Source organism: Denticeps clupeoides, chromosome 9, assembly GCF_900700375.1.
Source record: "Denticeps clupeoides chromosome 9, fDenClu1.1, whole genome shotgun sequence".
In the NCBI taxonomy this organism is placed as follows: domain Eukaryota; kingdom Metazoa; phylum Chordata; class Actinopteri; order Clupeiformes; family Denticipitidae; genus Denticeps; species Denticeps clupeoides.
The window spans coordinates 1,861,060-1,888,462 of NC_041715.1; the positions used below are offsets into that span (position 1 = coordinate 1,861,060).

The following is a 27,403-nucleotide window of genomic DNA, read 5'->3' on the forward strand; positions in this document are numbered from 1 at the left end:
CCATCTATAAAGCTTCCTGTAGGTCTACACAACCTTCAGAAAAGATCAAATCTATGATTTTTATTTTTTTTAGGGATTCCTCATCAAACTATGAACACTTCATTAAGGCATTTAAGTCTAACACAGCTCAAGCTACAGAATGTGGGCAAGTGGGGCTTTAGTTCGGGACACTGAGTGTCCACTTGAAGTTTGTTTATAGTGATTACATATTACATATGCGTCTGACTGGTTCTTCCACACGCTAGTAATGGCCTCTGTTTCAAAGTGACACAGACACCAGCGTTTACCAACACAGCTGGCCCATAAACGTCCGCGTCGGTGATTATGCCTGTGATTATGTCAGAGGTTACGTTTCATATTTCAGCACGAGGCACTTCATGCCCAGGTCTCCCTTGCATAACTTCCCATTAAATATTTAGGGGCATATTTTTTGCAGCATTATATAAGAAGTGGCATGCGGGGCGTGGTCACTAGTATCATATTTGCTCGTTCACCCATCAGAACTCTTGAATGGACGTGCTGATGACCCGCACGTCGGTGCTGGTGTTGGGCGTGGTCACGTTTGACGTATTAGAAAGGGAGGAGATGCACGCTGGGCTACACCTGGGCGTGTCACGTGTTCACAGGGGGGAGGGTTTTAAATCCTCCACAATGAGAAAGTAGGGTGTGTGAGAGCTGACACTCATGCCCACAGACTCCTCCCCCTTTTATACACTTTGAGAAGGCGGACATCTCCGTAAAAATAATAATGGACAAAAACTGCAACTTATCCCACTAAACACAAAAAAAAATACATCTGAAAAATGACCGGCCTTGTTTTAAAAAGTGTCAATAAAATATTACAGTAATTTTCACAAATTAAAGAAACCTGGAGGAAACAATGGGGTCATATTATATATTAACTGTGATAATGCCGACATGATGGGGAATGGTGGAAAATAGGGAATATCGTGATTAAAATACTTTATTAGAGTTATTGTTCAAACTTGTGATGCCATTATTTTTGTTCAACTTTTGCTTTTTATAGTCATTATTTCACAATATTCTGGCTCGATTATTAATGCCATACACTTTTGCCTGAAGAACAGTAATGGCAACATCTCGTGGTTATATAACCTCACCACATGAATTTAAATATCCGCGGACTTTCATGACAATTGCAGCATGAACAACGTGCACGTTAACACTGGCCGTAACATTATACACAGACATACACGTAACCGTGAAATAGTAAACAAAAACACACAAGGCATTGATAGAATTCCTATAATCTCACTGAAAATAACGAACAGGCGAAACAGGTGAAGGTGCCGCCTCGCTTGGTACAACACTGACACCTACTGGTCGATTTTATATCAACTGTCGTATGACCGCTAAACAGCAGGTGTCGCTGTCGGACCCAATAAAAAAAGCTCCTTGTTGAAATTACAGCAAATGTCTGTTAAAAACGACCAAATTATAACATTTCATGCAAATGTAAAGATGCTTAATAGTGATTACTGTACCATTTTAGTTTCACAATAGACGACTGTAAACATTTTAAGTTGGAGTTGATCTTGAAACTGTTACGAGCTTAACCTGATCTGTTCCAAATGTCCTTGAAATTTCAGCACTCACATCATCTTCCAGTTTATTGTCCCTTTTGTCCACGGTCATTTGGGCCTGGTTACCTCGAATTGGCGGCAGCGGCACTAACCGGCATGATGTTGAGAGAGGAATGCTTACAGACAGCGTTGAAGAAAGGAAAGACTCTCTCAGTGAAAGTGTGTGTGAGAGTGTGTAGATGTGTGTTATTAACAGCATCGGAGAACGACAACTTTCCTCCGTCCCAGTCCAGCGTCACTCTGATCTTCTGCAGTTTCACTTCCGTGTTGAGTACAACGGGAGTCAAGCGTGGAGATGCTGCTAGATATTTTCCTTTAACATACATCAGACACAATAACCCATCACGGTAGATGTATCCCTTCCTGTTGGCAGACTCCGCCATTAAACCCATGGCCCAGGCTTTACTGCTCCCAACCTCAACGTCCCAGCAGTGCGTCCCTGAGCTGAAGCCCTCAGAGCCAAGAACACAAATATTAGGGTGAAATCTCTCTGGATTATCAGGAAGCTTCTGTCTCTCATCACTGTATCTCACACTGGTCAGATCTTCAGACAGGACAAGTCGTGGGTGAGCAGTGATGGGATTCAGAGTCACAGGAGACAGAAAACATGAGGATTACCCACCCTACAAATAAATTGAAATCTGTTTCAAAGTGTAAGTGTTTAATAAACTTTTTAATTTACTGTAGTGAACAATCTCCTGCATCTTCTCCCAGACTGTGAACTTCAGGTTCTCCAGGTGTTTCTCCACATGGATCAGGGTGCCTGAAAGCCTCTCTGGATGCTCCAGTCTGCACTGGGTTCTGGAATAACATTCAGGAGTCAGAGCTGCTGTGGGTTTGGGTTCAGAACCACAGAGATGACAGGAGGGGCGGATTTACCTTTCTACTGTGTTCTTGTAGTTCTGCAACAACAAAAACAGATCTATTCATCAGAACATATTTACATATAAATTAACATAAGACAATTACATAGACTTCACAGGTTTCACCAGTTCTGATCTTACAGTGTATTTACATTCTTACCTGCAGAAATGAGACGTCTTCAGCTCCCATCTCATCTTCTACGGCTCTGATTGTGTCTGAAAGAGATGATATCTCTCTACTCATCTTCTCCATCTTCTCCTTCATCATCTGACTCTTCTGCTCCTCCTCCTCCCTCAGTGCTGCTATCCTGGCTGCTTCTTCATCTTGTAGAAACCAGTGGAGCCTCTCAAACTCCCTCTTGATCTGCCTCTCTGTCTGTTGTGCCTGATTCTACCGAGAGATACAGCAGAAAGAAGTTATAGTACTTTAGCATTTTGTTTGTTGCTATCTAGAATAAATTAACATATTTTTCTTTTTACCTTAATGAACTCTGCTGATTGATCCAGGGTTTGATTAAACTTTTTTAAGCGTTTCAGATGTTCTTGCAAGTTAGCTCCTCCTGAAGAAATGTAGTAATTCAGCATGAAAGCGGAATTATATTTAAACCATGTAGAGCAGCAGGTGGACTGCAGGCGGTGGACGTTCACCTGTATGGATGTATGAGCTGGAACCAGGTCGGTGGGCTTCTTACCTTGTACTGATCTGCTGCTTCATCGATGCTCTTAGACGCGTGGCCGGCATGACCTTCTGAATCCTTGCAGCGCAAACACACAGGCTGCTGGTCCTCCACACAGAAGAGCGTGAGCTGCTCACCGTGCTGACCGCAGAGGTGGTATCTCTTCAGGAGGAGGTTTATTAGGAAGTCCATTGACGATCTCCTCCTGCAAGCAGGACAGTCCTATGATTCCCTTTTTTCCCCGAGCTGCTGCAGGGACGATTCACAGATGCCATGGTTGCACCTGAGGAGAACAGGATCCCGCACACCTGCCTGCACAGGAGACAGGACAGGTCCTCGCCAAGGGCCTGGGAGGCCATCCTCACACTAGGTCAATGCGGGAGATGCACCTTTACTGTGTCCAGGTCGTCCTTTCAGGCATGAATAATCGCACACGCTGAATTTCTGCAGCAACAATGAGAAACACGAGGACGGCGTCATGTGCTGCAAGAAAAATATCACCGTTCCAGTTAAAGCTTCTGTTGGCATTATAGGAAACACCAGTAAAATTTGGACTCCACAGACATGTCCTGCCTAGCGGTTAAGGAAGCGGCCCCGTAATCAAAAGGTTGCCGGTTTGAATCCCGATCCACCAAGGTACCACTGAGCAAAGCACCGTCCCCACACACTGCTCCCCGGGCGCCTGTCATGGTGTCCACTGCTCACCAAGGGTGATGGTCAAATACAGAGGACACATTTCACTGTGTCACCGTGTGCTGTGTTTGGCCAGAAACTCGTGAGATGTGCCATGCTCATTTGCATATGACGTAGCCGAGCAGTATTTCCTGTATTCCTGTCTGCTTTACCGAGTTATACCGTCTTCTGTAAAATGTCGGCGTATTTCCCCCCTGCATACAGGCTACGGCGGGTTTATAACCTTCCGTACGCGTCTCTTAACCGGGTGGAATTTAAAATAAAGGCGCGGCGTGTTTGCAGCTTACTTACTGATCGCTGTAGTTGCCGCTTCCGGTGCGCGCTCCCGTACCGGAAGTCGGTGGGCGCGTCACAGCGGGCGCGTTCACGAGTCTGCCAGGGCCGTCAGTCTCCTATTCGGAGTTAGAGGATCGATTCTTTTTTTAATCTCACCTCCTGAAACAGAGGGCTGGTGCTGTTATTATTTGTTGTATTAGATATTAGATTATTAGATGTTATATTAGATGTTATCTCTCGTCCTTGGCTTGATGTTGGGGTAGAGGGGAGGTGAAATGAAAAGTGACGTGATTGTCATTGTGAGACACTGCAGCACAGCACACGGTGACATGGTGAAATGTGTCCTCTGTATTTAACAGTCACCCTTGGTGACAGTGGGCACAATGACAGGCGCCCGGGGAGCAGTGTGTGGGGACGGGACCTCCGTGGCACCTCGGCGGTTCGGGGTTCTGATTACGGGGCCGCTTCCTTAACCGCTAGGCCACTCCTGCCCTGGTGAAGGTGAAGCCTCCACGGCCGCTGTGCTTTTCTTCTATTTTGGTTTTTATTTGTAGTAGTTTCCTGTTTTAAGGACCTCGTGTTTTATATTATTTTGCTGGTTTCTTCTCGTCCTCTCTGTCTTATTGTGGTTTCGGTTTCTTTATCTGTGATCACTGTACGGTTTCCTTTTGGAGACGACCAAGTGGCTGACCGCTGTTCAGGGTGGGGAGGGGTCGTCCTTCCTTTTCACTCTTGGGGTTTTGGAGTATTTAACCACGGTACATGTGTGTGAATTTCATCCGTTATTTTTACATATTTACTGTTGATATCTCCTTATGGTAAGCGGAGTTGCTCTGGGTTTATTTATGCAGTAAACTTTGACATTAATAATTGGAAACGTGTCTCTGGCCTGGGGGTGAAACGAACCTGTGTGGTTTTTTTGGTTGAAGTTCCGCTTCTGCAGGGTTCTGCCACCATCTAGTAAAATCTGCATGTGTAACAGGGTATGTTACTTTCATTTCACTACAAATTGGTATTTTGTTCTATAATAAAATTTTAAATCTCCTGCCTTTTGGTTTTGGGTGTGCGAGCATTTTTTCATACTTTACCGGAGGCAAGTTCCTCCTGCCACGCTGGGTTTGGGAAAAGTGAATAAATCCGGTTTAAGACCAAAATTAATTTTCATCATACAGGATATTGCCCAGTTAGAAGTAGATGAGATCGGCAGTGATGGAGGGGGAGTTGGACCGAGCTTTACTTTATGTTTCTTCAGGGGAGCCCGGCCTGAGACGCTCTGCACCCACGACCCACGTTTTATTTGTTTCAGGTATGAAGTTTAGTTTGTATGATGCTAATGAGAGTTCATATTGTTCTTATGTAATTATAGAATAATTATGTGTAGTGATTTGTGTATAGTAATATGTATAGTAATATGTGTTGTGATTTGTTAATCCTTCTGTATATTTTTGAATGTTTAGTTGATCAATTTGTATATTTTCCTGTATTGGGAGTCGATTTATTGTGTGATTCCGGTCAGACCTTTTCTTACTTTACCAGAGGGGAGCCCGGCCTGAGACGCTCTGCCCCCACGACCCACGTTTTATCTGATTCAGTAAAACATCAGTTGCAACCAAGTTCCGTGTCCTGTCTCTACTACACGATAGCGACACAGAGTACATGAAAGGGACGGTACACACAGAACATTTTTATTGCAAACACCACAAAAAGACCCAGGAAATCTTCATAAGTCCCATAGTGTGACCACTCATACATTTACACACATGCATTTAGCAGACGCTTTTATACAAAGCAACAGACATTTGTACAGGTTTGTAGAAACTACAGACAATGAACTGTACATAACTTCATCTTTCTTGTAACTTGCTCAAAGTAAGCTTTAATAACACATGAATAGGAATTTACCTGCTCTACATCAGGTCATACTAATTGTTGGTACTAAAAGTGGAATCGACCAAATAAGGTCAGTTGATGTGACATAGTCGTTCTGCAGAGATCATCATAAATTCAGAGTTGTACAGGAAGTAGCCAAGGCTGGTCAGAACTGTCACTAGCTAAAAAAATGATAAAGTAGCCTTCAATAATAATTAGAAATATTAACAAAGTAGACAAATAGTAACAAAATTGTCAACACTTTATCAATTCATGAAAGACGACATGAAATAGTTCCAAAACCACTTCTACTTTTACATTTACGTCATTTACCAGACAACCTTATCCAGAGCGCCTTACAGTCAGTAGTTACAGGGACAGTCCCCCCCTGGAGACACTCAGGGTTAAGTGTCCTGCTCAGGGACATGATGGAAGTAAGTGGGGTTACACTTTAAGATGCAGGACTAATTAGAAGTGCTGTGGTCTTATAGACATCTCTACTGGTAAGATCCTCAGAGGAAAGAGTTTACAGTGAGTATTAAAGAAAGGAAAGACTCTCAGTGAAAGTGTGTGTGTGAGTGTGTAGCTGTGTGTTATTAACAGCATCAGAGAACGACAACTTTCCTCCGTCCCAGTCCAGCGTCACTCTGATCTTCTGCAGCTTCCTGTTAAAACTGAGGAGAGTCTCTGGCTTTGGTGTAGAACCTGCATAACATTTACCAGCATAATAAAACATATACCAGATTCCACTCCTGCTGTAAACTGATCCCTTCCTCTCTGCAGATTCTGTCATGACACCCAGTACCCAGCGTGTATTTCCCCTGACATCAACATCCCAGCAGTGAGTCCCTGAGTTGAAGCCCTCAGATCCCAGAACAGCTCCATACAGATCAAATCTCTCTGGATTATCAGGAAGCTTCTGTCTCTCATCACTGAATCTCACACTGGTCAGATCTTCAGACAGGACGAGTAGTGGGTGAACAGTGATGGGATTCAGAGTCACAGGAGCTGAAGAGAGAAAAACACACACATGAGGTTTGGTAGAGAAGATGCAGGTCTGATATTTTATATTCAGAAGTTAGGATTTATATGACCGAGGGTCTGAATAAAAACCAGAGAGAGGAAATATTTTAATGAACCAGATTATAAAAAAAGTGCAAAAATGTGTAATTATCACTAATTCATTATTCTAATTATTATTACATGTACGTGTGTGTGAGAGACTCACAGTGAATAATCTCCTTCATCTTCTCCCAGACTGTGAACTTCAGGTTCTCCAGGTGTTTCTCCACATGGATCAGGGCTCCTGAAAGCCTCTCTGGATGCTCCAGTCTGCACTGGGTTCTGGAATAACATTCAGGAGTCAGAGCTGCTGTGGGTTTGGGTTCAGAACCACAGAGATGATAGAGAAGCCTGTCAGTTACCTTGTAATGGTGGTTCTGTAGTTCTGAGAAACAGGAATATGCCAGTTATTATTAATAAAATCTATAAAAATCCTGGTAGAGCAAGAACAGTCTTGGTACCTGCAGGAATGAGACGTCTTCAGCTCCCATCTCCTCTTCTACGGCTCTGATTGTGTCTGAAAGAGATGATATCTCTCTACTCATCTTCTCCATCTTCTCCTTCATCATCTGACTCTTCTGCTCCTCTTCCTCCCTCAGTGCTGCTATCCTGGCTGCTTCTTCATCTCGTAGAAACTGGTGAAGCTTCTCAAACTCCTCCTTAATCCTCCTCTCTGTGTGTTGGGTCTGGATCTACAATAAAAATCCAAAGTCACCCATATTATTATTACTACATCAGTTAAGACGATTCAGAAACAGAAACATTTTTTGACTACAATTTTTAAATGAACCCAAAACAGAAAAATGTCAATTAATCTTACCTTAATGTCCTCTACATTTTGATCATAGGCAAGTTTAACTTCTTTAATGGTCTCCAGGCTCTCCTGTAAGGTCTTCAGTTTCATCTTCAGCTCCTCCTACAATGAATCAGCACTTCAGTACTGCAGAGACTGTAGCTCATGACCAACTACATTTACAGCGACTTAAAATCAGTAGAATCTGTTCTCCAAACTAGAATTTCTCAATTATGCTCCTGGAGAACCATCTGCCTGGAAGTTTTTTTCTAACAGTCTAGAAACTTCATTTTTACACTTGAAGTCATTAAGGAGAAGCTGGAGTGACAACTTTCTGGTAGGTGGTCCTGGTTAAGTACACAGCAGCACTGAAATATAAGTTTGTTATTTCTCCTCACCTTCAGATCCAGAGCTGCTTCATTTATCGGGCTGAAGTTGTGGTTTTTATGACTTTTTGAATCCCGACACACCAAACACACAGGCTGCTGATCCTCCAGACAGAAGAGCTTGAGTTTCTCACCATGTTGACTGCAGAGAACCTCAGACCCTGCTGAAGATCTCCGGCTCCTTTCTACTGAGAAGGACTCACACAGGTTCTTCAAGAAAAGATTAATAGGATAAGTGTCCCTGGAGCTCCTTCTCCTACAGACAGGACATTCTCGAGATCCTTTACTCTCCCAGAACTGCTGCAGACAAACTTTACAGACGCTGTGGCTACAGGACAGGATGAGAGGATCCTTGAAGATTTCACAACACACAGGACAGGAGAGATCCTCTTCTGACAAAGTCGCCATTATTTTTATATCCAGCAATAACCTGCCTTCCACAGTGCTCGAGTTTTTAATCTAACTTTCACTTTCACTCTTGTGATTACACTAGACGAGATCCCCACATTTCAGCCAAAAAGATCATCAGCTGCTGCATAAAACGCGAGAATAAAACAGAAAAATCCGACAGAGATGATTTTACAGGTTCCAGGAAGTCCGAAATAAAAGTGAGAGAGACATTGGGAAGGTGGTGAGAGTCAGGAGGCTCTGATTGGTCAATTCTGCTGCTAGAATTGACTGATTGGTTATTGGTAGAGATGCACCGATACCGGTATCTGGTATCAGCATCGATAGCACATTTTCTAAAGTACTCGTACTCGTTAAAAATCCCCCGATTCCGCGGTCTGAAAAATGTCTATGTATGAGCGGCGGGTAAGGGGTTAACCACAGGCGCCGAGTGCCCGCCCCCCGATCCAGGCCCCGCCCCAGAGGCCCCGCCCCCCAGCTCAGAGCGGGGAGAAGGTCGAGGCGACATGTCAGCCGTGTGGAACTATTTCAAAACGAATGAAGGCGACAAAACAAAGTCGGACTGCAAGTTGTGCCCAGCGACATTGTCCAGAGACTCAAAATGTCGCGCATTTAACACAAGTAATTTAATCAAGCACCTAAAATACAAAGAGTTTATCCGCGCTGCAGGAAACTTGCAAGACCAGAGAAAATGTCCAGAGACAATCCACGTGGTGTGAAAACAACCCAGGAAATGATCGAGTACATTACACTGAGTGACCAGCCACTCTCGGAGTGGGATTGTGGGATTCCAGCGTCTCCTCCTTGTTCTGGAGCCCAGATATGATGTCCCAGGCCTGACACGGAGCCGCCTAAACTACACGACTCCACAGCCGACTGCAGCCTCCTCTGCGGTTAGTCTCACCGCGGATATTCGGACCAGCAGCTTCATCCCCGTGTAGCTAATTAACATAACCTAGTTGCACTGTCACTGTTTACATTTTTAAAATAATGATTTCTTTTGTAATATGCTGCATATAACATGCTTTTCATTTTAAATAAACGTTCTAAATTCCAAACTAGTCCCTTGATTTTTTTTGTTAAATTATATGACTAAAGCTGTTACCTGTAAGTTTAAACCATGTTTTTATTAAGTACTCTGTATCGGTATCGGCGAGTACTCGAACTGGTTTTCCAAAAAAGGGGTATCGGTGCACCCCTAGTTATTGGATTGAATTAATTCTAAGGACTTCTTGACTATTCAGCGCAAACATGTAGAAGCAAAGTTCAAACGACCCTAAATTCAAAAAGTTTAATTTAAATGTGGGATCAATAAAAACACTCAAATAATAAAAATGCCAACAAAGCGTGAAAAAATAGCTTTCAGTTGTCATGTTGTGTCACAGACGTAATTTATTGCATCTTCAGCCTTCAGTGGGAGGGGTTTAGAAACAGCCTCGACTTGGAACAGGGTACAGAAGGCGGGGCTTTCTGCTCTGCTTGATCATCATTTTCACTGATTGACTGGGAGTTTTTAATTATGAATGAATAGGCCTGGTCAACAGAAATTTGGAAAGACTTTAATGGCAGGAAATTAAGATGGAGAACATTTATATTAATGGCACTTTAACCAGCCAGTACCACCATTAACCAGCAGGTGTCAGTGCTGTTGTATTTGAATCCTTCTGGAAAGAACAGCAGCAGGTTTGCAGGGAACAGCGGAACAGATTAGTTACTGTTGTTTATTAAGATCTTTTGTAAGTGCACATGCTTAGAAAAGTCTTAAGTACCAAATAACCAGAGAGACACATGTTCAAATTCCTACTGCTGAGCAAGACAACATCACGGCAGTGAGTCGGAGTTCCTGTTTACAGATGTTTATTGTTCCAGTGGTCTATGTAGTCATGACGGTCCACATACTGAACACTGGAAGCACAGAAATGAATTTAAAATGTCTGTTTAATATGGTTGTCCTGCAGGAATGTCATGAAAATTTCTATGTTTGATCTTCTCTGTGATGATCAGCTGACTGTCCAGATCCTCAGTGGTCAGTGTAGGACATCACCACATCTTTCTATTAAAGGCTATTAATCTTGAGTCTTCACCACCAGCAGCACTGACAAAATCCTCGATATCATTATAACAACGATCATCCTCAAGAAGAGATTTGTAGACCACCAATAAATAGTGAAAGAAAATTAGAGAAACAAGATTCCTGTAGTCGTTTCTGAGATGTTTCACAGGTTCCATGTTGAACAGAAACTGATGCAGCATCATCTTCAGCTCTGCTGTTCTACTGATACACAAACATTCACTGGTAAGATCCTCAGAGGAGACAGTTTACAGGCAGTACGAAAGTACGGAAAGACTCTCTCAGTGAAAGTGTGTGTGTGAGTGTGTAGATGTGTGTTATTAACAGCATCAGAGAAAGACAAATTTCCTCCGTCCCAGTCCAGCGTCACTCTGATCTTCTGCAGCTTCCTGTTAACACGGAGGAGAGAATCTGGCGTCAGTGTAGAACCTGCTCTATATTTACCAGCATAATAATCCATATACCAGATTCCACTCCTGCTGAAAACTTCTCCCTTCATCTCTGTAGATTTTGTCATGACACCCAGTATCCAGTCTGTATGCATCTAAAGAGCAGAAGATTCATTGTGATCTTCAATATTTTTACTCAAAGTTCTGGAACTGGGACCTGAAAGCAGAAGTTCAGGAACTATTTAAGATGATTAAATACGAGTCATGATGACACGTAACATGTAAATCTTTCTTTTATCATTTTAGATCCAGACCCAACACACAGAGAGGAGGATTAAGGAGGAGTTTGAGAAGCTTCACCAGTTTCTGCAAGATGAAGAAGCCGCAAGGATAGCAGCACTGAGGGAGGAAAAGGAGCAGAAGAGTCAGATGAAGGAGAAGATTTAGAAGGTGAGTAGAGAGATATCATCTCTTTCAGACACAATCAGAGCCGTAGAAGAGGAGATGGGAGCTGAAGATGTTTCATTTCTGCAGGTAAGAACAAGTCTCTGTCTTCATGAACTCTCACACCTTTACAACATGTGATCACATGATGATCTACACTGGAAAGATCTGATGAAAGATTCTGGTTAAAACTCACATTTTGGTGCATGCGTAACTGGCCACCTTGTGCACCGGTGCTGACGTGGTATATATTGACATTGGTATATATTCTATATAAACCAGTCCACTGTACAATGCACAGCTGCTTGCATGATGTTGTCCTGTTAGTCCTTGTTTAGTGTACAGATATTTTTATATTATTGTTTATAGTATGTAAATGTATTTAAGTTTGAAGAAACAATATTTCAGTACATGGTATATGGTTGAACTGACGATAAACGTCTTGAATTTTGCTCAGCAGTTGGAATTTGAACCTGGAACTTTGTGATTTTGGAACAGCACTGACACCTGCTGGTTAAGCATGGTACCTCATCTTTTTTTTTTGTCGTTGTGATACACAGCAAGTACAGCACACGGTGCACACAACAAAATGAGTCCTCTGTACCCAACCAATCACTGTTAGTGAGCAGCCGTGAAAAGAGCCCTTGGAACCTAAACCCATCTGACAATCTGAGATTCGGCGATAATGCAGAAAGTTCTTGATAAATCCATGAAGATCTGCTGCCCTGTCAATGGGCTTTGACAGGCTTAACAGTGGACACCGCCCCCCCACACACTTGACCCTACTGCACACAAGGAAAAACTCCACTACAATTCCACCCCCACCCCCTACAGTTGTAGAGGTGGAGATGTCCAAACTGTAGTATAGAGCATTTGTCCATGTTTGGAGAGTAGGACAGTGCAGAGTAGGTTTTAGTCCAGGATCATGGTGTACATTACATGTCCATTATGATGCTACTGGTCCATTTGAAGATCCCTGGAACTGTTATGGTGTTGGTGGCAGTTGTGACCCTCTGGTACATTTCATGCTGAGTCATTTTGTGCAAGAGAGAAACAGATGAGACTCGGGCGGCTGGGACTGAGTGGTTTTGGTAGATACATGTTGAGTGTCCCCGGTGTATAGGACAATCTAGGTGAGATGAGCATTATAGTATTTGTGGGTTTTAACTGTTAAAAAGATGTGTCTTTACCCTGGACATAAATATTACCAACATTAGCAGGAAGTCTGATCCAAGTCTGATCTGATCTGTAAAAGAAAGCTCGTCCACCTGCTGAGAATTTGTTCATTGTCGGTACCAGTTAGAGCCCGGACAAGTCGTGATGCAGCGCTCTGGATCAGCTGAGGATTATTTTGATATTTATGATAAAATATATATACCACTGCTGCGTCGTCTACTTGCTGAAATTATATTCTAAAATAAACTAAAGTCATACGTTGAATAGATGTGCATTAATTGATTGTAGCAATGGTCACACATAAATACATATATTTCAAAGTGAAGTCATTGTGAGACACTGCAGCACAGCACATGGTGACACAGTGAAATGTGTCCTCTGTATTTAACCATCACCCTTGATGAGCAGTGGGCACCATGACAGGCGCCCGGGGAGCAGTGTGTGGGGACGGTACCTTCATCAAGGGGACCTCAGTGGCACCTTGGCGGGTCGGGATTTGAACCCGCAACCTGATTATGGTTGAGTCTGTTTCCTTAACATACACATGCATACACATTTAACAAACAAATACAAAATGTATAAATACATTATAATTTTTCTTAGTCTAGCACCCAACACTCTCCGAGCATGTTCTTCAATGACAAGTCTAAGCCTTATCAGGGCTCTTAGTTTGTATACTTGATATTCTATAGAAATCGAACGAGAATTGCTGGTGTCTTCCCATTGTAAGTCGCTTTGGATAAAAGCGTCTGCCAAATAAAGTAAAGTAAAGTAAAGTAAAGTAAAGTAACTGCCAGGCCACCGCTGCCCACCTTTATACCACAATTTTACATGCCATCTGTTCATTTTACCTGTAATTTTATTGTCTGATCCTCAAAATCAATACAATAATATAACATTTAATAAATATTTATTTAATTATTTAAATGTTTTCATGTTCTTCATCTCTCCTTCTCTTAACCTTTTTTCTAGGTCCTGATGTCTCATTTGTCATCTTCATGGTTTGACTGGACAGTATTTGATCTGGTCCTTCCGGGTTTTTACATGGAGTTCAAGGTTCTGGTGGCATCATGCAAAACACAGACGCATTTCAAACACGGATCAGAAACGCTGAGGATTTTAGAGTATTTATTATGTGAATGATCTGGACATCCTCAACATGGAGAACTATTTTAGCGCTCACATAAAGATACCATACATGTGATGCCTTTTGGTCAAAGGCAGTAATTAGTTCATGATGTGATAAGTTACATAAATAAGGTGATAAATAAGTAAATTCATGCTAAAAAAAATTAAAATATTTTGGGTTTGAAATCTGAGATCTGTATCACAAATGATCTTGTTGTGTTGTATGTGCAGAAACATGAGCGAGTGGGCGCTCTCACAATGGAGTTGTCTTGGACGTATTTTCTCCGGTAATGTGAACAAGTGCTTCGGCAGAATTACGGGAGAGAACAGCGCATGTACACGCTAAATGTGCCCTACACGCTTGTGCCTTGGGAAACTTTCGTCTTTTTACAATATAAGGAAAGAGTTTATAAAAGATCTTCAGTAAAATCAAGAAAAGCAAGCCTTGTGTGGAGATCTTTTATTTGTTCGCTGGCTGTCTAGCTTCACATGGTCACGTGTTGGGAGGACAGCACAGTACATATCCAGCAAACATCATATATATTTCTGCAAATATGAATACTGAGCCAAAATAATAATGTTCAGGTTTGTTTGGTGACTCATTACACAAAGATGAATGTCTTAAAGGAGACAAAACTATATACATTAAATCATCATCTTCATCGCTGATGTTCTACTGATACACGAACCTTCACTGGTAAGATCCTCAGTGGAGAGAGTTTACCGCAGGTATTAAAGTACGGAAAGACTCTCTCAGTGAAAGTGTGTGTGAGAGTGGGTAGATGTGTGTAATTAACAGTATCAGAGAACGACAACTTTCCTCCGTCCCAGTCCAGTGTCACTCTGATCTTCTGCAGCTTCCAGTTAACACTGAGGAGAGAATCTGGATTTGGTGTAGAACGTGCATAATATTTACCATCATAATAACCCATATACCAGATTCCACTCCTGCTGAAAACTGCTCCCTTCCTCCCTGCAGATTCTGTCATGACACCCAGTGCCCAGCATTTATTTTCCCCGACATCAACATCCCAGCAGTGAGTCCCTGAGTTGAAGCCCTCAGATCCCAGAACAGCCCAGATGTTATTAAATCTCTCTGGATTGTCAGGAAGCTTCTGTCCCTCATCACTGAATCTCACACTGGTCAGATCTTCAGACAGGACGAGTTGTGGGTGAGCAGTGATGGGGTTCAGAGTCACAGGAGCTGAAGAGAGAAAAACACACACATGAGGTTTGGTAGAGAAGATGCAAGTCTGATATTTTATATTCAGAAGTTAGGGTTGATATGACTGAGAATCTGAATAAACACCAGAGAGAGAAAATAATTTTAAAGAGCCAGATTATTAATAAAGTGCAAAATTGTGTAATTATCACAAATTCATTATTCAAATTATTATTACATGTACGTGTGTGTGAGAGACTCACTATAGTGAATAATCTCCTGCATCTTCTCCCAGACTGTGAACTTCAGGTTCTCCAGATGTTTCTCCACATAGATCAGGGCTCCTGAAAGCCTCTCTGGATGCTCCAGTCTGCACTGGGTTCTGGAATAACATTCAGGAGTCAGAGCTGCTGTGGGTTTGGGTTCAGGACCACTGAGATGATAGAGAAGCCTGTCACTTACCTTGTAATGGTGGTTCTGTAGTTCTGAGAAACAGGAATATGCCGGTTATTATTAATAAAATCTATAAAAATCCTGGTAGAGCAAGAACAGTCTTGGTACCTGCAGGAATGAGACGTCTTCAGCTCCCATCTCCTCTTCTATGGCTCTGATTGTGTCTGAAAGAGATGATATCTCTCTACTCATCTTCTCTATCTTCTCCTTCATCATGTGACTCTTCTGCTCCTCTTCCTCCCTCAGTGCTGCTATCCTGGCTGCTTCTTCATCTCGTAGAAACTGGCGAAGCTTCTCAAACTCCTCCTTAATCCTCCTCTCTGTGTGTTGGGTCTGGATCTAGAATAATAATAGAAAGATTTGCATGTTACGTGTCAGTAATTATACACCAACACTGATCTTAGTTGACATGATGTAGAAATGCTGAACATCACAATAATGAGTGAAGTGGAGGAAATGAAGTGGATCTTCTGCTCTGTAGATGCTGACGGGTTTTGTTATGTTGAAGTTATAGTTTACAGAACGTTGGCTGTATAGAGAACCACAGGAACTCTTGATTGACTGAGTTGTGTTGTTCCCTGCTCTTGTCACCACAGGTTCTGGAGGTGGTTCTGGACTCTGCTGTTCAGGTTTTAAAGACCTTGCTCAGCTGCTTGTGTTACACATGGACTCTGGTCCTGTGTGAAGTTGAACTCTGACCTGTGCTTTGTGTTCTGTGTTCCTTCAGAGAACTTTTCATGTGGACGTGAAGGAGGAGATCAGACTAAACTGGCAGCAGGTAGCAGCCCAGCTTCATCTCTGTCTGTGAGAATCTTGCTTCTCCAAGTGTGGATTTAAACCCTCCAGAACCTTCACACTGAGGTGTTGGGTGAACAGAACCTGATATTTGCTAAGGAACATGCAGCCAAATATTTGCTGGAATGTATATTTATAAATCTGAGACTTTAATTCTAACTAAGCAGAAGCAGAACAATTTAAAATGACAATGACCTTCATGTTCATGTTAAAATTAAGATGAACACGAGGTGAGGTGACAGTGACGCAGGTTATAACTGATTCTTTTTACCTTAATCTTCCGTGCAGTTTCATGACAGGACACTTTAAAATCTCTTAAGTTCTTCATCTTTTCCTGTAAGGGCTTCAATTTAATATTTATCTCCTCCTGAAATTAATCAGCATTTTAATACAGAGATTATTTTTTGAACAAAATTATGTTTCTATGCATTTTGTATAAACTTTATTCTCACCTTCAGATCCAGAGCTACTTGATTTATCAGGCTGAAGTTGTGGTTTTTATGACTTTTTGAATCCCGACACACCAAACACACAGGCTGCTGATCCTCCAAACAGAAGAGTTTGAGTTTCTCACCATGTTGACTGCAGAGAACCTCAGATCTCTGGATCTTTTCTACTGAGAAGATCTCACACAGTTTCTTTAAAGCAAGATTAACAAGAGGAAATTCTTTTGAGCTCCTTTTCCTACAGACTGGACATTCTCGATATCCTTTACTCTCCCAGACCTGCTGCAGACAAACTTTACAGATGCTGTGACTACAGGACAGGATGAGAGGATCCTTGAAAATTTCATAGCACACAGGACAGGAGAGATCCTCTTCTGAGAAAGACAATTGCCTGTTATGAGAAGCCATTATGTTTTATAAGGAAAAATAAATTTCTTTAAAAATTGATTTAACTATACATATATATATATATAAATAGTATGTTCTATTGTACCACAGAAAAGAATTTCTAGATGATGAACAACTTCGTCTTTGCTTCTTTCTTCCTAAAACCACAATAAGGGCGGAGCTTTTTTGTATAAAAAGCTGTTATTGGTCAGTACTTGTGCTTTTCACTGATTGGCTGAAAGTTTATTTTCAAGTAGCCCAAAATAAGATTCAAATGCTGCACCGTAAAACGTGAACATGGGCTAAACCTTAACATAAAAACTAGAAACAAAAATCCCCAGGGGAAATTTTGATGGGTCTGTCCGGGCATTGGTCACAGCTGCGGGCATGTTATTTGTAAAATGGGAATTCTTTAATGTGGTACTGCAGTATCACTTCAAAGAAGTTTTATTTTACAAATGCTACCAATGCTAAAATTAGCGATCAATACATTCCAATGGGAAATGACCCTGTTTCAGCGTTAATAGCTCGGCCAGGCCCAGTCCGATCGCTTATAAAAGTAATAGCACACCTCACGCAACAAAGCTCTAATTTTTGATATATAGCACGCGGGTGTGCGTGCTTCGGTACGACCCGCATTAATTGCCGAAAAAAGGCTGAAATAAATAATAATAAATAAATATTTTTTTTTTCGCCCATTTACACTTTTTTGTTTCCCAAATTTGTGCATGATCCGTAAGTCAGACGGCGATAAACCATACGTCAAATCGTCGGCCTTGGCGAGATCTACGAGACGACATCAATATCTTCTTTGTATGTCAAACCGTCTTGACGCAAACTCAAAAAAAGTCCAATTTTGGGCTAGAATAATAAACGCGTTCCGAAAACGCTTTTTGGCTAATTGCGCGCGGACCGTAAATCCGGCCGAGCCGAGCCATACGTCAAACCGTGCGTAACGACAAGCCGCACGATTTGATATGAGAGTCGTGTGTGTGCTGTGAAGCGTTTCATCGCAAATTCTTGGAAACCAGATTTTTTCACACTTTTAATGTTTTGGACGCGATTTGTGGCCCTCCTGTAATCCCCAAAGAAGCAACCAATACGTCATTGTGTGTGGAGAGGTCAGGCCTCCGGCCTGACCTCTCCGTTTTTTTTGTGCGTCTCACGGCCTTAGCGTGGCAGCCACAAATGCGAGACATGGCCTTTTTGGCCTCCTTCCCTATTTCCCATGTTTTCCTGACCACTGTTGGCGGTAGCAACACATCCAATATGTCAGATCGTGTGTCTCGGCGAGGCCTTCGGCCTCGCCTCGACTCCCGTGTCTCTAGCTTTTACGGCTGGTCACAGGGAGCTGAAAACCTCTTCCTCTGCGCAACAGTAAACCGTACTTTTTACGCTTTGAACCCGATTTGTGGGCGGGCCGTGCGACCTACCAAAACAAAAAATATATCATCGTGTGCGGAGTGGTCAGGCCTTGTCCCATACGTGGTCAGGCCTCGTCCCATACGTCGGATCGTAAGACTCGGCGAGGCCTTCGGCCCCGCCTCGATTTTCGGGTCGCTAGCTTCAACGGTTAGCCTCGGGGAGCCAAAAACGCGTTCCCGGCACGATGGTAAACGGTACTTTTTACACGTTTTAACCCGATTTGTGGCCGGGCCGTACGACCTACAAAAACAAAAAATATATCATCGTGTGCGGAGTGGTCAGGCCTTCGGCCTGACCACTCCGTTGTTTCTTTACGTTTGACGGTCTTCGCGTGGCGGTCTTTAACGTGAGACATGTTCTTTTTTGCCATTCATAGCACAATAATAAATGGTCTGTCTTCCTGACAGACCCAATTAAAGTAATCTGTCACACCTAATTGGGTCTGTCAGGAAGACAGACCATTTATTATTGTGCTGAGAATGGCAAAAAAGAACATGTCTTACGTTAAAGACCGCCACGCGAAGACCGTCAAACGTAAAGAAACAACGGATTTGTAAAATAAAACTTCTTTGAAGTGATACTGCAGTACCACAGTAAAGAAGCCCCATTTTACAAATTCCATGCCCGCAGCTGTGACCAATGCCTGGACAGACCCATCAAAATTTCCCCTGGAATTTTGGCTTCTAGTATATCATTGCTGTAATGTAAATAAACAGGTTACAGCAGGTCTGATTGGTTTATTTACATTATGTCAATCCTAAAATATTAGGTGTGACAGATTAAGTTCAGCCCGTGTTCACTTTTTATAGTGTGTCCCTGTAAGAAGTGACTGTAAAATCCTTATAAATTTAAACTAAATAACATTAGCATTTTTCTTCCATGAGTTTGAATTGTAAGGTTCCTGGCAGGTCCATGTTTGTCCTGGAGAACCAGGAAATGTAATCGGTCCCACAGACTTTTATTTACCAAATGGTTGCAAGAACAAAGAACAGGTGACTGACCCCCACAGACAATTATTATCGAATAGTCACGAGAACGGGAGGATGACATCTCTTTCACAGACTCTTCACCCTGAGAATGGCGGGAAAGCCCCTCTCACTTCTGGGGGAAGCAGAAGTGTTCCTTAGGTGTTTAATTTGAGTACAATATATATGGATGTATGTCATGATCTGGTCCGGCAGGGGTTACTCCCTGGAACTGTTATAGTGTTGGTGGCTGTGGTACATTTCATGCTGAGTCATTTTGTGCAAGAGAGAAACAGATGAGACTTGGGCGGCTGGGACTGAGTGGTTTTGGTAGATATCTATGTACATGTTGAGTGTCCCCGGTGTCTAGGACAGTCTCGCTGAGATGAGCGTTATAGTATTTGTGGGTTTTAACTGTTAAAAAGATTTGTCTTTACCCTGGACATAAATATTACCAACATTAGCAGGAAGTCTGATCCAAATCTGGGCTGCTCTGTAGAAGAAAGCTCGTCCACCTATGGAGGAAAAATGTATGACCTGAACTTCTCATATGTTATTGTACCACAGCCTTTGGTCATGGATCAGCCAGAAAACAACTGGATCTCAGTTTAAACCTTGGTGATGTGCAAGGCTAAGATGTTTTCCAAAGAAGTGTACGGAAAACAGGTTCTGGTGTCCTTGTCCAGGCGCCTATGATGAAGCTGGTGTGATCCTGCCTTCCGACCCTTCATTACCCATAATGGTATAAATATGCTTGTGAACTTACTAACGGGGGGAGATCTTCTTGCATTTAATTAAAACATTGAATTAAAACTGTAGAATCTAGAAGATTAAGAATTGCATATTTGGTTTATTCTGTAGTCAGTTGAATTGATCCAAGTAAGGGGGTGTCACTTTTCTTACTTGTTAAAAGTCCCGTTGAAAGTCCCGTGAGCCGATCTTGGAGATTTAGTGTGAAATGAGGGTGTGAGATAAGAGCGGATTTTCCGTGAATAAAGACCACCGCCGATTGTGTAACAAGAATCAAAATCATCCAGTGTGAGTTAATAAGGCAAGAGCACGAAGAAGGAACACGTAAAACGAGAGAATTAGAGATTCGTTATCTGCGAGCTAGTATTATTATTGGCAAGGGCAGTTGGTTTCGTTAGGCTCTGAGTTCCCGGGCAAGATCGAACGAAGTGTGTGTAAAAAAAAAATAAAAATAATAAAAAATAAAAGAAAACCTCGCGAGCGTGCGTGTGGGAACAAGACCAGTAGAATATGGAAATGGTGGTTTATGTGTATGAGAGGGCAGACCTCCTTCTCCCTTTCTGGTGTCTGAGCGTGTAAGAGCACAGAATTCATCAGAATTCAACAGAAGACATCATCAGTTCTGAAACTAATTTAATGATACAAAGGAAACAATAATATGGCGATATTATGTAATCATCGCCATATTACTTTATCGGCAACTGTTAATTTCACATTTTTTTTATTATTCAAATTTTTTTTAACAAAAAAAAAAAAAAAAGTCACAGCAGTATGGTAGTATTCAAAAATTTCCTGTAAAAAAATACTTTCACTACAGGGACCTGTTCAACTTTTGCAAGATATTATGAGGTCTTCTCAATGTTACAGTCAAGAAATTGGCCTCTCTTAACCTAGCGACCCTTCTCCCCACAGAACACAAAGGGGAACTGTATATCTTTCTTTGTTATGCTCTCCTCGGCCTGATGCAAATGTTTTACTGCTTTGTTGTGCACAAAGACCACAGAGATTATTTGCGTTACCTGCGGTATGAGGATAATGACATCACAAAAAGCATAGTTGAGTTTAGGATGAAAGTCCATGTGTTTGGAAACAGCCCGTCACCTGCTGTTGCCATTTACTGCACAAGACTGGCAGCACGACAGGGTGAACGAGAACACGGATCTGAGGCGAGACAGTTCGTTGAACGCCAGTTTTATGTTGACGACGGGCTCATATCAGTCGCCAAACCAGAAGAAGCAATTGACCTGCTTGTGAGAACGCAAAACATGTTAACAGAGTCTAACATACGCTTTCACAAAGTGCCATCAAACTGCAGTCAAGTCATGGAAGCTTTCCCTGCTGAGGATCGTGTGAAGGACTTGAAAGATTTAGACCTAGGAGTAGACCCTCTCCCAGTTCAGAGATGCTTAGGACTCTGTTGGAACATACAATCTGACAGCTTCACTTACCATATATCAAGAGAGACCAAACCATTCACGCGTAGGGGCGTGTTGTCAACGGTTAATAGCCTCTATGACCCTTTAGGCTTTGTCGCTCCCATAATAATGCAGGGAAAAGCACTACTTAGAGAACTGTTATCTGATGAGATTGACTGGGACACACCCTTACCCCCTGAAAAAAATGAGTTGTGGGTCTCATGGAAAGACTCTTTGCAAGTTCTTGAAAACCTCCAAATACCAAGGTGCTACAGCCCAGGTACGTTAAGCACAATGGAAGTAAAGGAACTATGCATTTTCTCTGATGCCTCCACTGTAGCTATAGGGGCAGTAGCTTATCTGTGTACAGTTGACAGTGAAGGACAGTGCCATACTGGGTTTGTAATGGGAAAGTCTAAACTTGCAACCCGCCCCTTGCACACACAGTACCACGCCTGGAACTCGCGGTAGAAATATTGAAATTGAGCTTATTAGAGATGAGTTAGACATTAAAGTAGACAATGTGACATTTTACACAGACAGTAGAATTGTGTTGGGATACACACACAACACTTCCAGACGATTTTACATGTATGTTGCCAACAGGGTTACACACATTAGAACATCAACACACCCTAGTCAATGGCATTATGTACCAACTGAGTTAAATCCAGCTGACCAAGCTACTAAATTTATTCTAGCAGTGGACCTGCAGAAGAGTACCTGGTTCTCAGGTCCACCCTTTCTGTACTCTGTCACACACACAGAATCACAAATTGGTTCTTTCACCCTCATTGAACCTGAAAAAGACAAAGAGGTACGTCCAGAAATAAAAGTGTTGAAAACTACAACATCAGAGCCACAGCTAGGCTCTGAGCGTTTCGAGAGATACTTGAACTGGACCACACTGTGCAGAGTCATAGCCAGACTCATTCATGTCGTCACATCCTTCACACAAAAGACATGCAGACACAGACAAAATGGATGGAAAAGTTTCAGTGAGACACCGAACATCCGAACCAAACAAGTAGTCATCATTCAAGCTGTCCAACAAGATGTTTACAAATGGACACTCAAAAACCTTAAAGAAGGAAAACAGACGAACACAAAATTTGACACACTCCAAAAGCTCAATCCTGTATTGGACAAAGACAACCTCCTACGAGTCGGTGGGCGTCTCTCCTCCGCTAACCTCACAGAGAATGAAAAGCACCCTCTGATTATCCCATCTACCAGCCACATCGCCACACTACGTCACTTCCATGAACAAGTGGCCCATCAAGGGAGACATGGAAGGAGCTGTCCATGGTGCTGGATACTGGATAGTTGGAGCCAAGCTTCTGCGCTCAGACAGAGGCACTAACTTTGTTGGAGCTTGTAAGGAACTGGGTCTAGACTCAGAAAACACAGCAGTAGGAAAGTACCTGCAGGAGAGAGGATGTGTTTGGACGTTCAACCCCCCTTACGCATCTCAGACGGGAGGCTCGTGGGAGCACCTCATAGGGGTCGCCAGGCGCATTCTAGACGCAATGATGTCACAAACTGAACAAACACGTCTCAGTCACGAAGTGTTAAGCACCTTTATGGCCGAGGTGAGGGCAATTATTAATGCGAGGCCTCTTGTCCCCATGTTCACTGACCCTGACAGTCCTGTAATACTTACACCAGCAATGTTACTAACACAGAAGATGAGTGCCGTTTCTGCTCCGTCAGGGCAGTTGTATTGATCCTTGTAGTGATATAATGCAATTATATCAAGTGGGGAGTGTGATGCCTTATGGTCAAAGGCAGTAATTAGTTCATGATGTTATAAGTTACATAAATAAGGTGATAAATAAGTAAATTCATGCTAAAAAAAATTAAAATATTTTGGGTTTGAAATCTGAGATCTGTATCACAAATGATCTTGTTGTGTTGTATGTGCAGAAACATGAGCGAGTGGGCGCTCTCACAATGGAGTTGTCTTGGACGTATTTTCTCCGGTAATGTGAACAAGTGCTTCGGCAGAATTACGGGAGAGAACAGCGCATGTACACGCTAAATGTGCCCTACACGCTTGCCCTAAACTTTTGTCTTTTTACAATATAAGAAAAGAGTTTATAAAAGATCTTCAGTAAAATCAAGAAAAGCAAGCCTTGTGTGGAGATCTTTTATTTGTTCGCTGGCTGTCTAGCTTCACATGGTCACGTGTTGGGAGGACAGCACAGTACATATCCAGCAAACATCATATATATTTCTGCTCCGGCATGCAAATATGAATACTGAGCCAAAATAATAATGTTCAGGTTTGTTTGGTGACTCATTACACAAAGATGAATGTCTTAAAGGAGACAAAACTATATACATTAAATCATCATCTTCATCGCTGATGTTCTACTGATACACGAACCTTCACTGGTAAGATCCTCAGTGGAGAGAGTTTACCGCAGGTATTAAAGTACGGAAAGACTCTCTCAGTGAAAGTGTGTGTGTGAGTGTGTAGATGTGTGTTATTAACAGCATCAGAGAACGACAACTTTCTTCCGTCCCAGTCCAGCGTCACTCTGATCTTCTGCAGCTTCCTGTTAACACTGAGGAGAGAATCTGGATTCGGTGTAGAACGTGCATAATATTTACCAGCACAATAACCCATATACCAGATTCCACTCCTGCAGAAAACTGCTCCCTTCCTCCCTGCAGATTCTGTCATGACACCCAGTGCCCAGCATTTATTTTCCCCGACATCAACATCCCAGCAGTGAGTCCCTGAGTTGAAGCCCTCAGATCCCAGAACAGCCCAGATGTTATTAAATCTCTCTGGATTGTCAGGAAGATTCTGTCTCTCATCACTGTATCTCACACTGGTCAGATCTTCAGACAGGACGAGTAGTGGGTGAGCAGTGATGGGATTCAGAGTCACAGGAGCTGAAGAGAGAAAAACACACACATGAGGTTTGGTAGAGAAGATGCAAGTCTGATATTTTATATTCAGAAGTTAGGGTTGATATGACTGAGAATCTGAATAAACACCAGAGAGAGAAAATACTTTTAAAGAGCCAGATTATTAATAAAGTGCAAAATTGTGTAATTATCACAAATTCATTATTCAAATTATTATTACATGTACGTGTGTGTGAGAGACTCACTATAGTGAATAATCTCCTGCATCTTCTCCCAGACTGTGAACTTCAGGTTCTCCAGATGTTTCTCCACATGGATCAGGGCTCCTGAAAGCCTCTCTGGATGCTCCAGTCTGCACTGGGTTCTGGAATAACATTCAGGAGTCAGAGCTGCTGTGGGTTTGGGTTCAGGACCACTGAGATGATAGAGAACCCTGTCACTTACCTTGTAATGGTGGTTCTGTAGTTCTGAGAAACAGGAATATGCCAGTTATTATTAATAAAATCTATAAAAATCCTGGTAGAGCAAGAACAGTCTTGGTACCTGCAGGAATGAGACGTCTTCAGCTCCCATCTCCTCTTCTATGGCTCTGATTGTGTCTGAAAGAGATGATATCTCTCTACTCATCTTCTCCATCTTTTCCTTTATCATCTGACTCTTCTCCTCTTCTTCCTCCCTCAGTGCTGCTATCCTGGCTGCTTCTTCATCTTCTAGAAACTGGTGAAGCATCTCAAACTCCTCCTTAATCCTCCTCTCTGTGTGTTGGGTCTGGATCTAGAATAATAAAAGAAAGATTTGCATGTTACGTGTCAGTAATTACACACCAACACTGATCTTAGTTGACATGATGTAGAAATGCTGAACATCACAATAATGAGTGAAGTGGAGGAAATGAAGTGGATCTTCTGCTCTGTAGATGCTGACGGGTTTTGTTATGTTGAAGTTATACAGTTTACAGAACGTTGGCTGTATAGAGAACCACAGGAACTCTTGATTGACTGAGTTGTGTTGTTCCCTGCTCTTGTCACCACAGGTTCTGGAGGTGGTTCTGGACTCTGCTGTTCAGGTTTTAAAGACCTTGCTCAGCTGCTTGTGTTACACATGGACTCTGGTCCTGTGTGAAGTTGAACTCTGACCTGTGCTTTGTGTTCTGTGTTCCTTCAGAGAACTTTTCATGTGGACGTGAAGGAGGAGATCAGACTAAACTGGCAGCAGGTAGCAGCCCAGCTTCATCTCTGTCTGTGAGAATCTTGCTTCTCCAAGTGTGGATTTAAACCCACCAGAACCTTCACACTGAGGTGTTGGGTGAACAGAACCTGATATTTGCTAAGGAACATGCAGCCAAATATTTGAGACTTTAATTATAACTAAGCAGAAGCAGAACAATTTAAAATGACAATGACCTTCATGTTCATGTTAAAATTACGATGAACACGAGGTGAGGTGACAGTGACAGTGACGCAGGTTATAACTGATTCTTTTTACCTTAATCTTCCCTGCAGTTTCATCACAGGACACTTTAAAATCTCTTAAGTTCTTCATCTTTTCCTGTAAGGGCTTCAATTTAATATTCATCTCCTCCTGAAATTAATCAGCATTTTAAGACAGAGATTATTTTTTGAACAAAATTATGTTTCTATGCATTTTGTATAAACTTTATTCTCACCTTCAGATCCAGAGCTGCTTCATTTATTGGTCTGAAGTTGTGGTTCTTATTATTTTTTTATTCCGAACACGCCAAACACACAAGCTGCTGATCCTCCAGACAGAAGAGTTTGAGTTTCTCACCATGTTGACTGCAGAGAACCTCAGATCTCTGGATCTTTTCTACTGAGAAGATCTCACACAGTTTCTTTAAAGCAAGATTAACAGGAGGAAATTCTTTTGAGCTCCTTTTCCTACAGACTGGACATTCTCGATATCCTTTACTCTCCCAGACCTGCTGCAGACAAACTTTACAGATGCTGTGACTACAGGACAGGATGAGAGGATCCTTGAAAATTTCATAGCACACAGGACAGGAGAAATCCTCTTCTGAGAAAGACAATTTTCTGTTATGAGAAGCCATTATGTTTTATAAGGAAAAATAAATTTCTTTAAAAATTGATATATATAAATAGTATTTTCTATTGTACCACAGAAAAGAATTTCTAGATGATGAACAACTTCGTCTTTGCTTCTTTCTTCATAAAACCACAATGAGGGCGGAGCTTATTTGTATAAATGCTGTTATTGGTCAGTACTTGTGCTTTTCACTGATTGGCTGAAAGTTTATTTTCAAGTAGCCCAAAATAAGATTTTAATGCTGCACTGTAAAACGTGAACATGGGCTAAACTTTAACATAAAAATTAAAGTAATCTGTCACACCTAATATATCATTGCTGTAATGTAAATAAACAGGTTACAGCAGGTCTGATTGGTTTATTTACATTATGTCAATCCTAAAATATTAGGTGTGACAGATTAAGTTCAGCCCGTGTTCACTTTTTACAGCGTGTCCCTGTAAGAAGTGACTGTAAAATCCTTATAAATTTAAACTAAATAACATTAGCATTTTTCTTCCATGAGTTTGAATTGTAAGGTTCCTGGCAGGTCCATGTTTGTCCTGGAGAACCAGGAAATGTAATCGGTCCCACAGACTTTTATTTACCAAATGGTTGCAAGAACAAAGAACAGGTGACTGACCCCCACAGACAATTATTATCAAATAGTCACGAGAACGGGAGGATGACATCTCTTTCACAGACTCTTCACCCTGAGAATGGCGGGAAAGCCCCTCTCACTTCTGGGGGAAGCAGAAGTGTTCCTTAGGTGTTTAATTTGAGTACAATATATATGGATGTATGTCATGATCTGGTCCGGCAGGGGTTACTCCCTGGAACTGT

The 27,403-nt window shown here is 42.1% G+C and overlaps 1 protein-coding gene, 1 long non-coding RNA gene and 1 pseudogene across 2 annotated transcripts; 1 reads left to right on the forward strand and 2 right to left on the reverse strand.

The window, feature by feature from the left end:
- Window positions 1-3: 3 nt before the first annotated feature.
- LOC114797465 (zinc-binding protein A33-like) lies at window positions 4-4,153 on the reverse strand (annotated as a pseudogene).
- Window positions 4,154-5,962: 1,809 nt separating this feature from the next.
- LOC114796770 (zinc-binding protein A33-like) lies at window positions 5,963-26,059 on the reverse strand. The gene is made up of 5 exons (XM_028991255.1): window positions 26,003-26,059; window positions 15,563-15,793; window positions 15,464-15,486; window positions 15,265-15,383; window positions 5,963-6,990 (listed from the first exon to the last, which is right to left on the reverse strand). Exons 1-5 carry the CDS (start codon window positions 26,057-26,059, stop codon window positions 6,521-6,523), a joined length of 900 nt encoding a protein of 299 aa, XP_028847088.1. The 3' UTR covers window positions 5,963-6,520.
- On the forward strand, window positions 15,836-17,095 carry LOC114797475 (uncharacterized). Its single transcript, XR_003750870.1, has 3 exons — window positions 15,836-16,083; window positions 16,182-16,232; window positions 16,708-17,095. It is a non-coding gene; the product is annotated as an uncharacterized LOC114797475 (long non-coding RNA).
- Window positions 26,060-27,403: the final 1,344 nt, after the last annotated feature.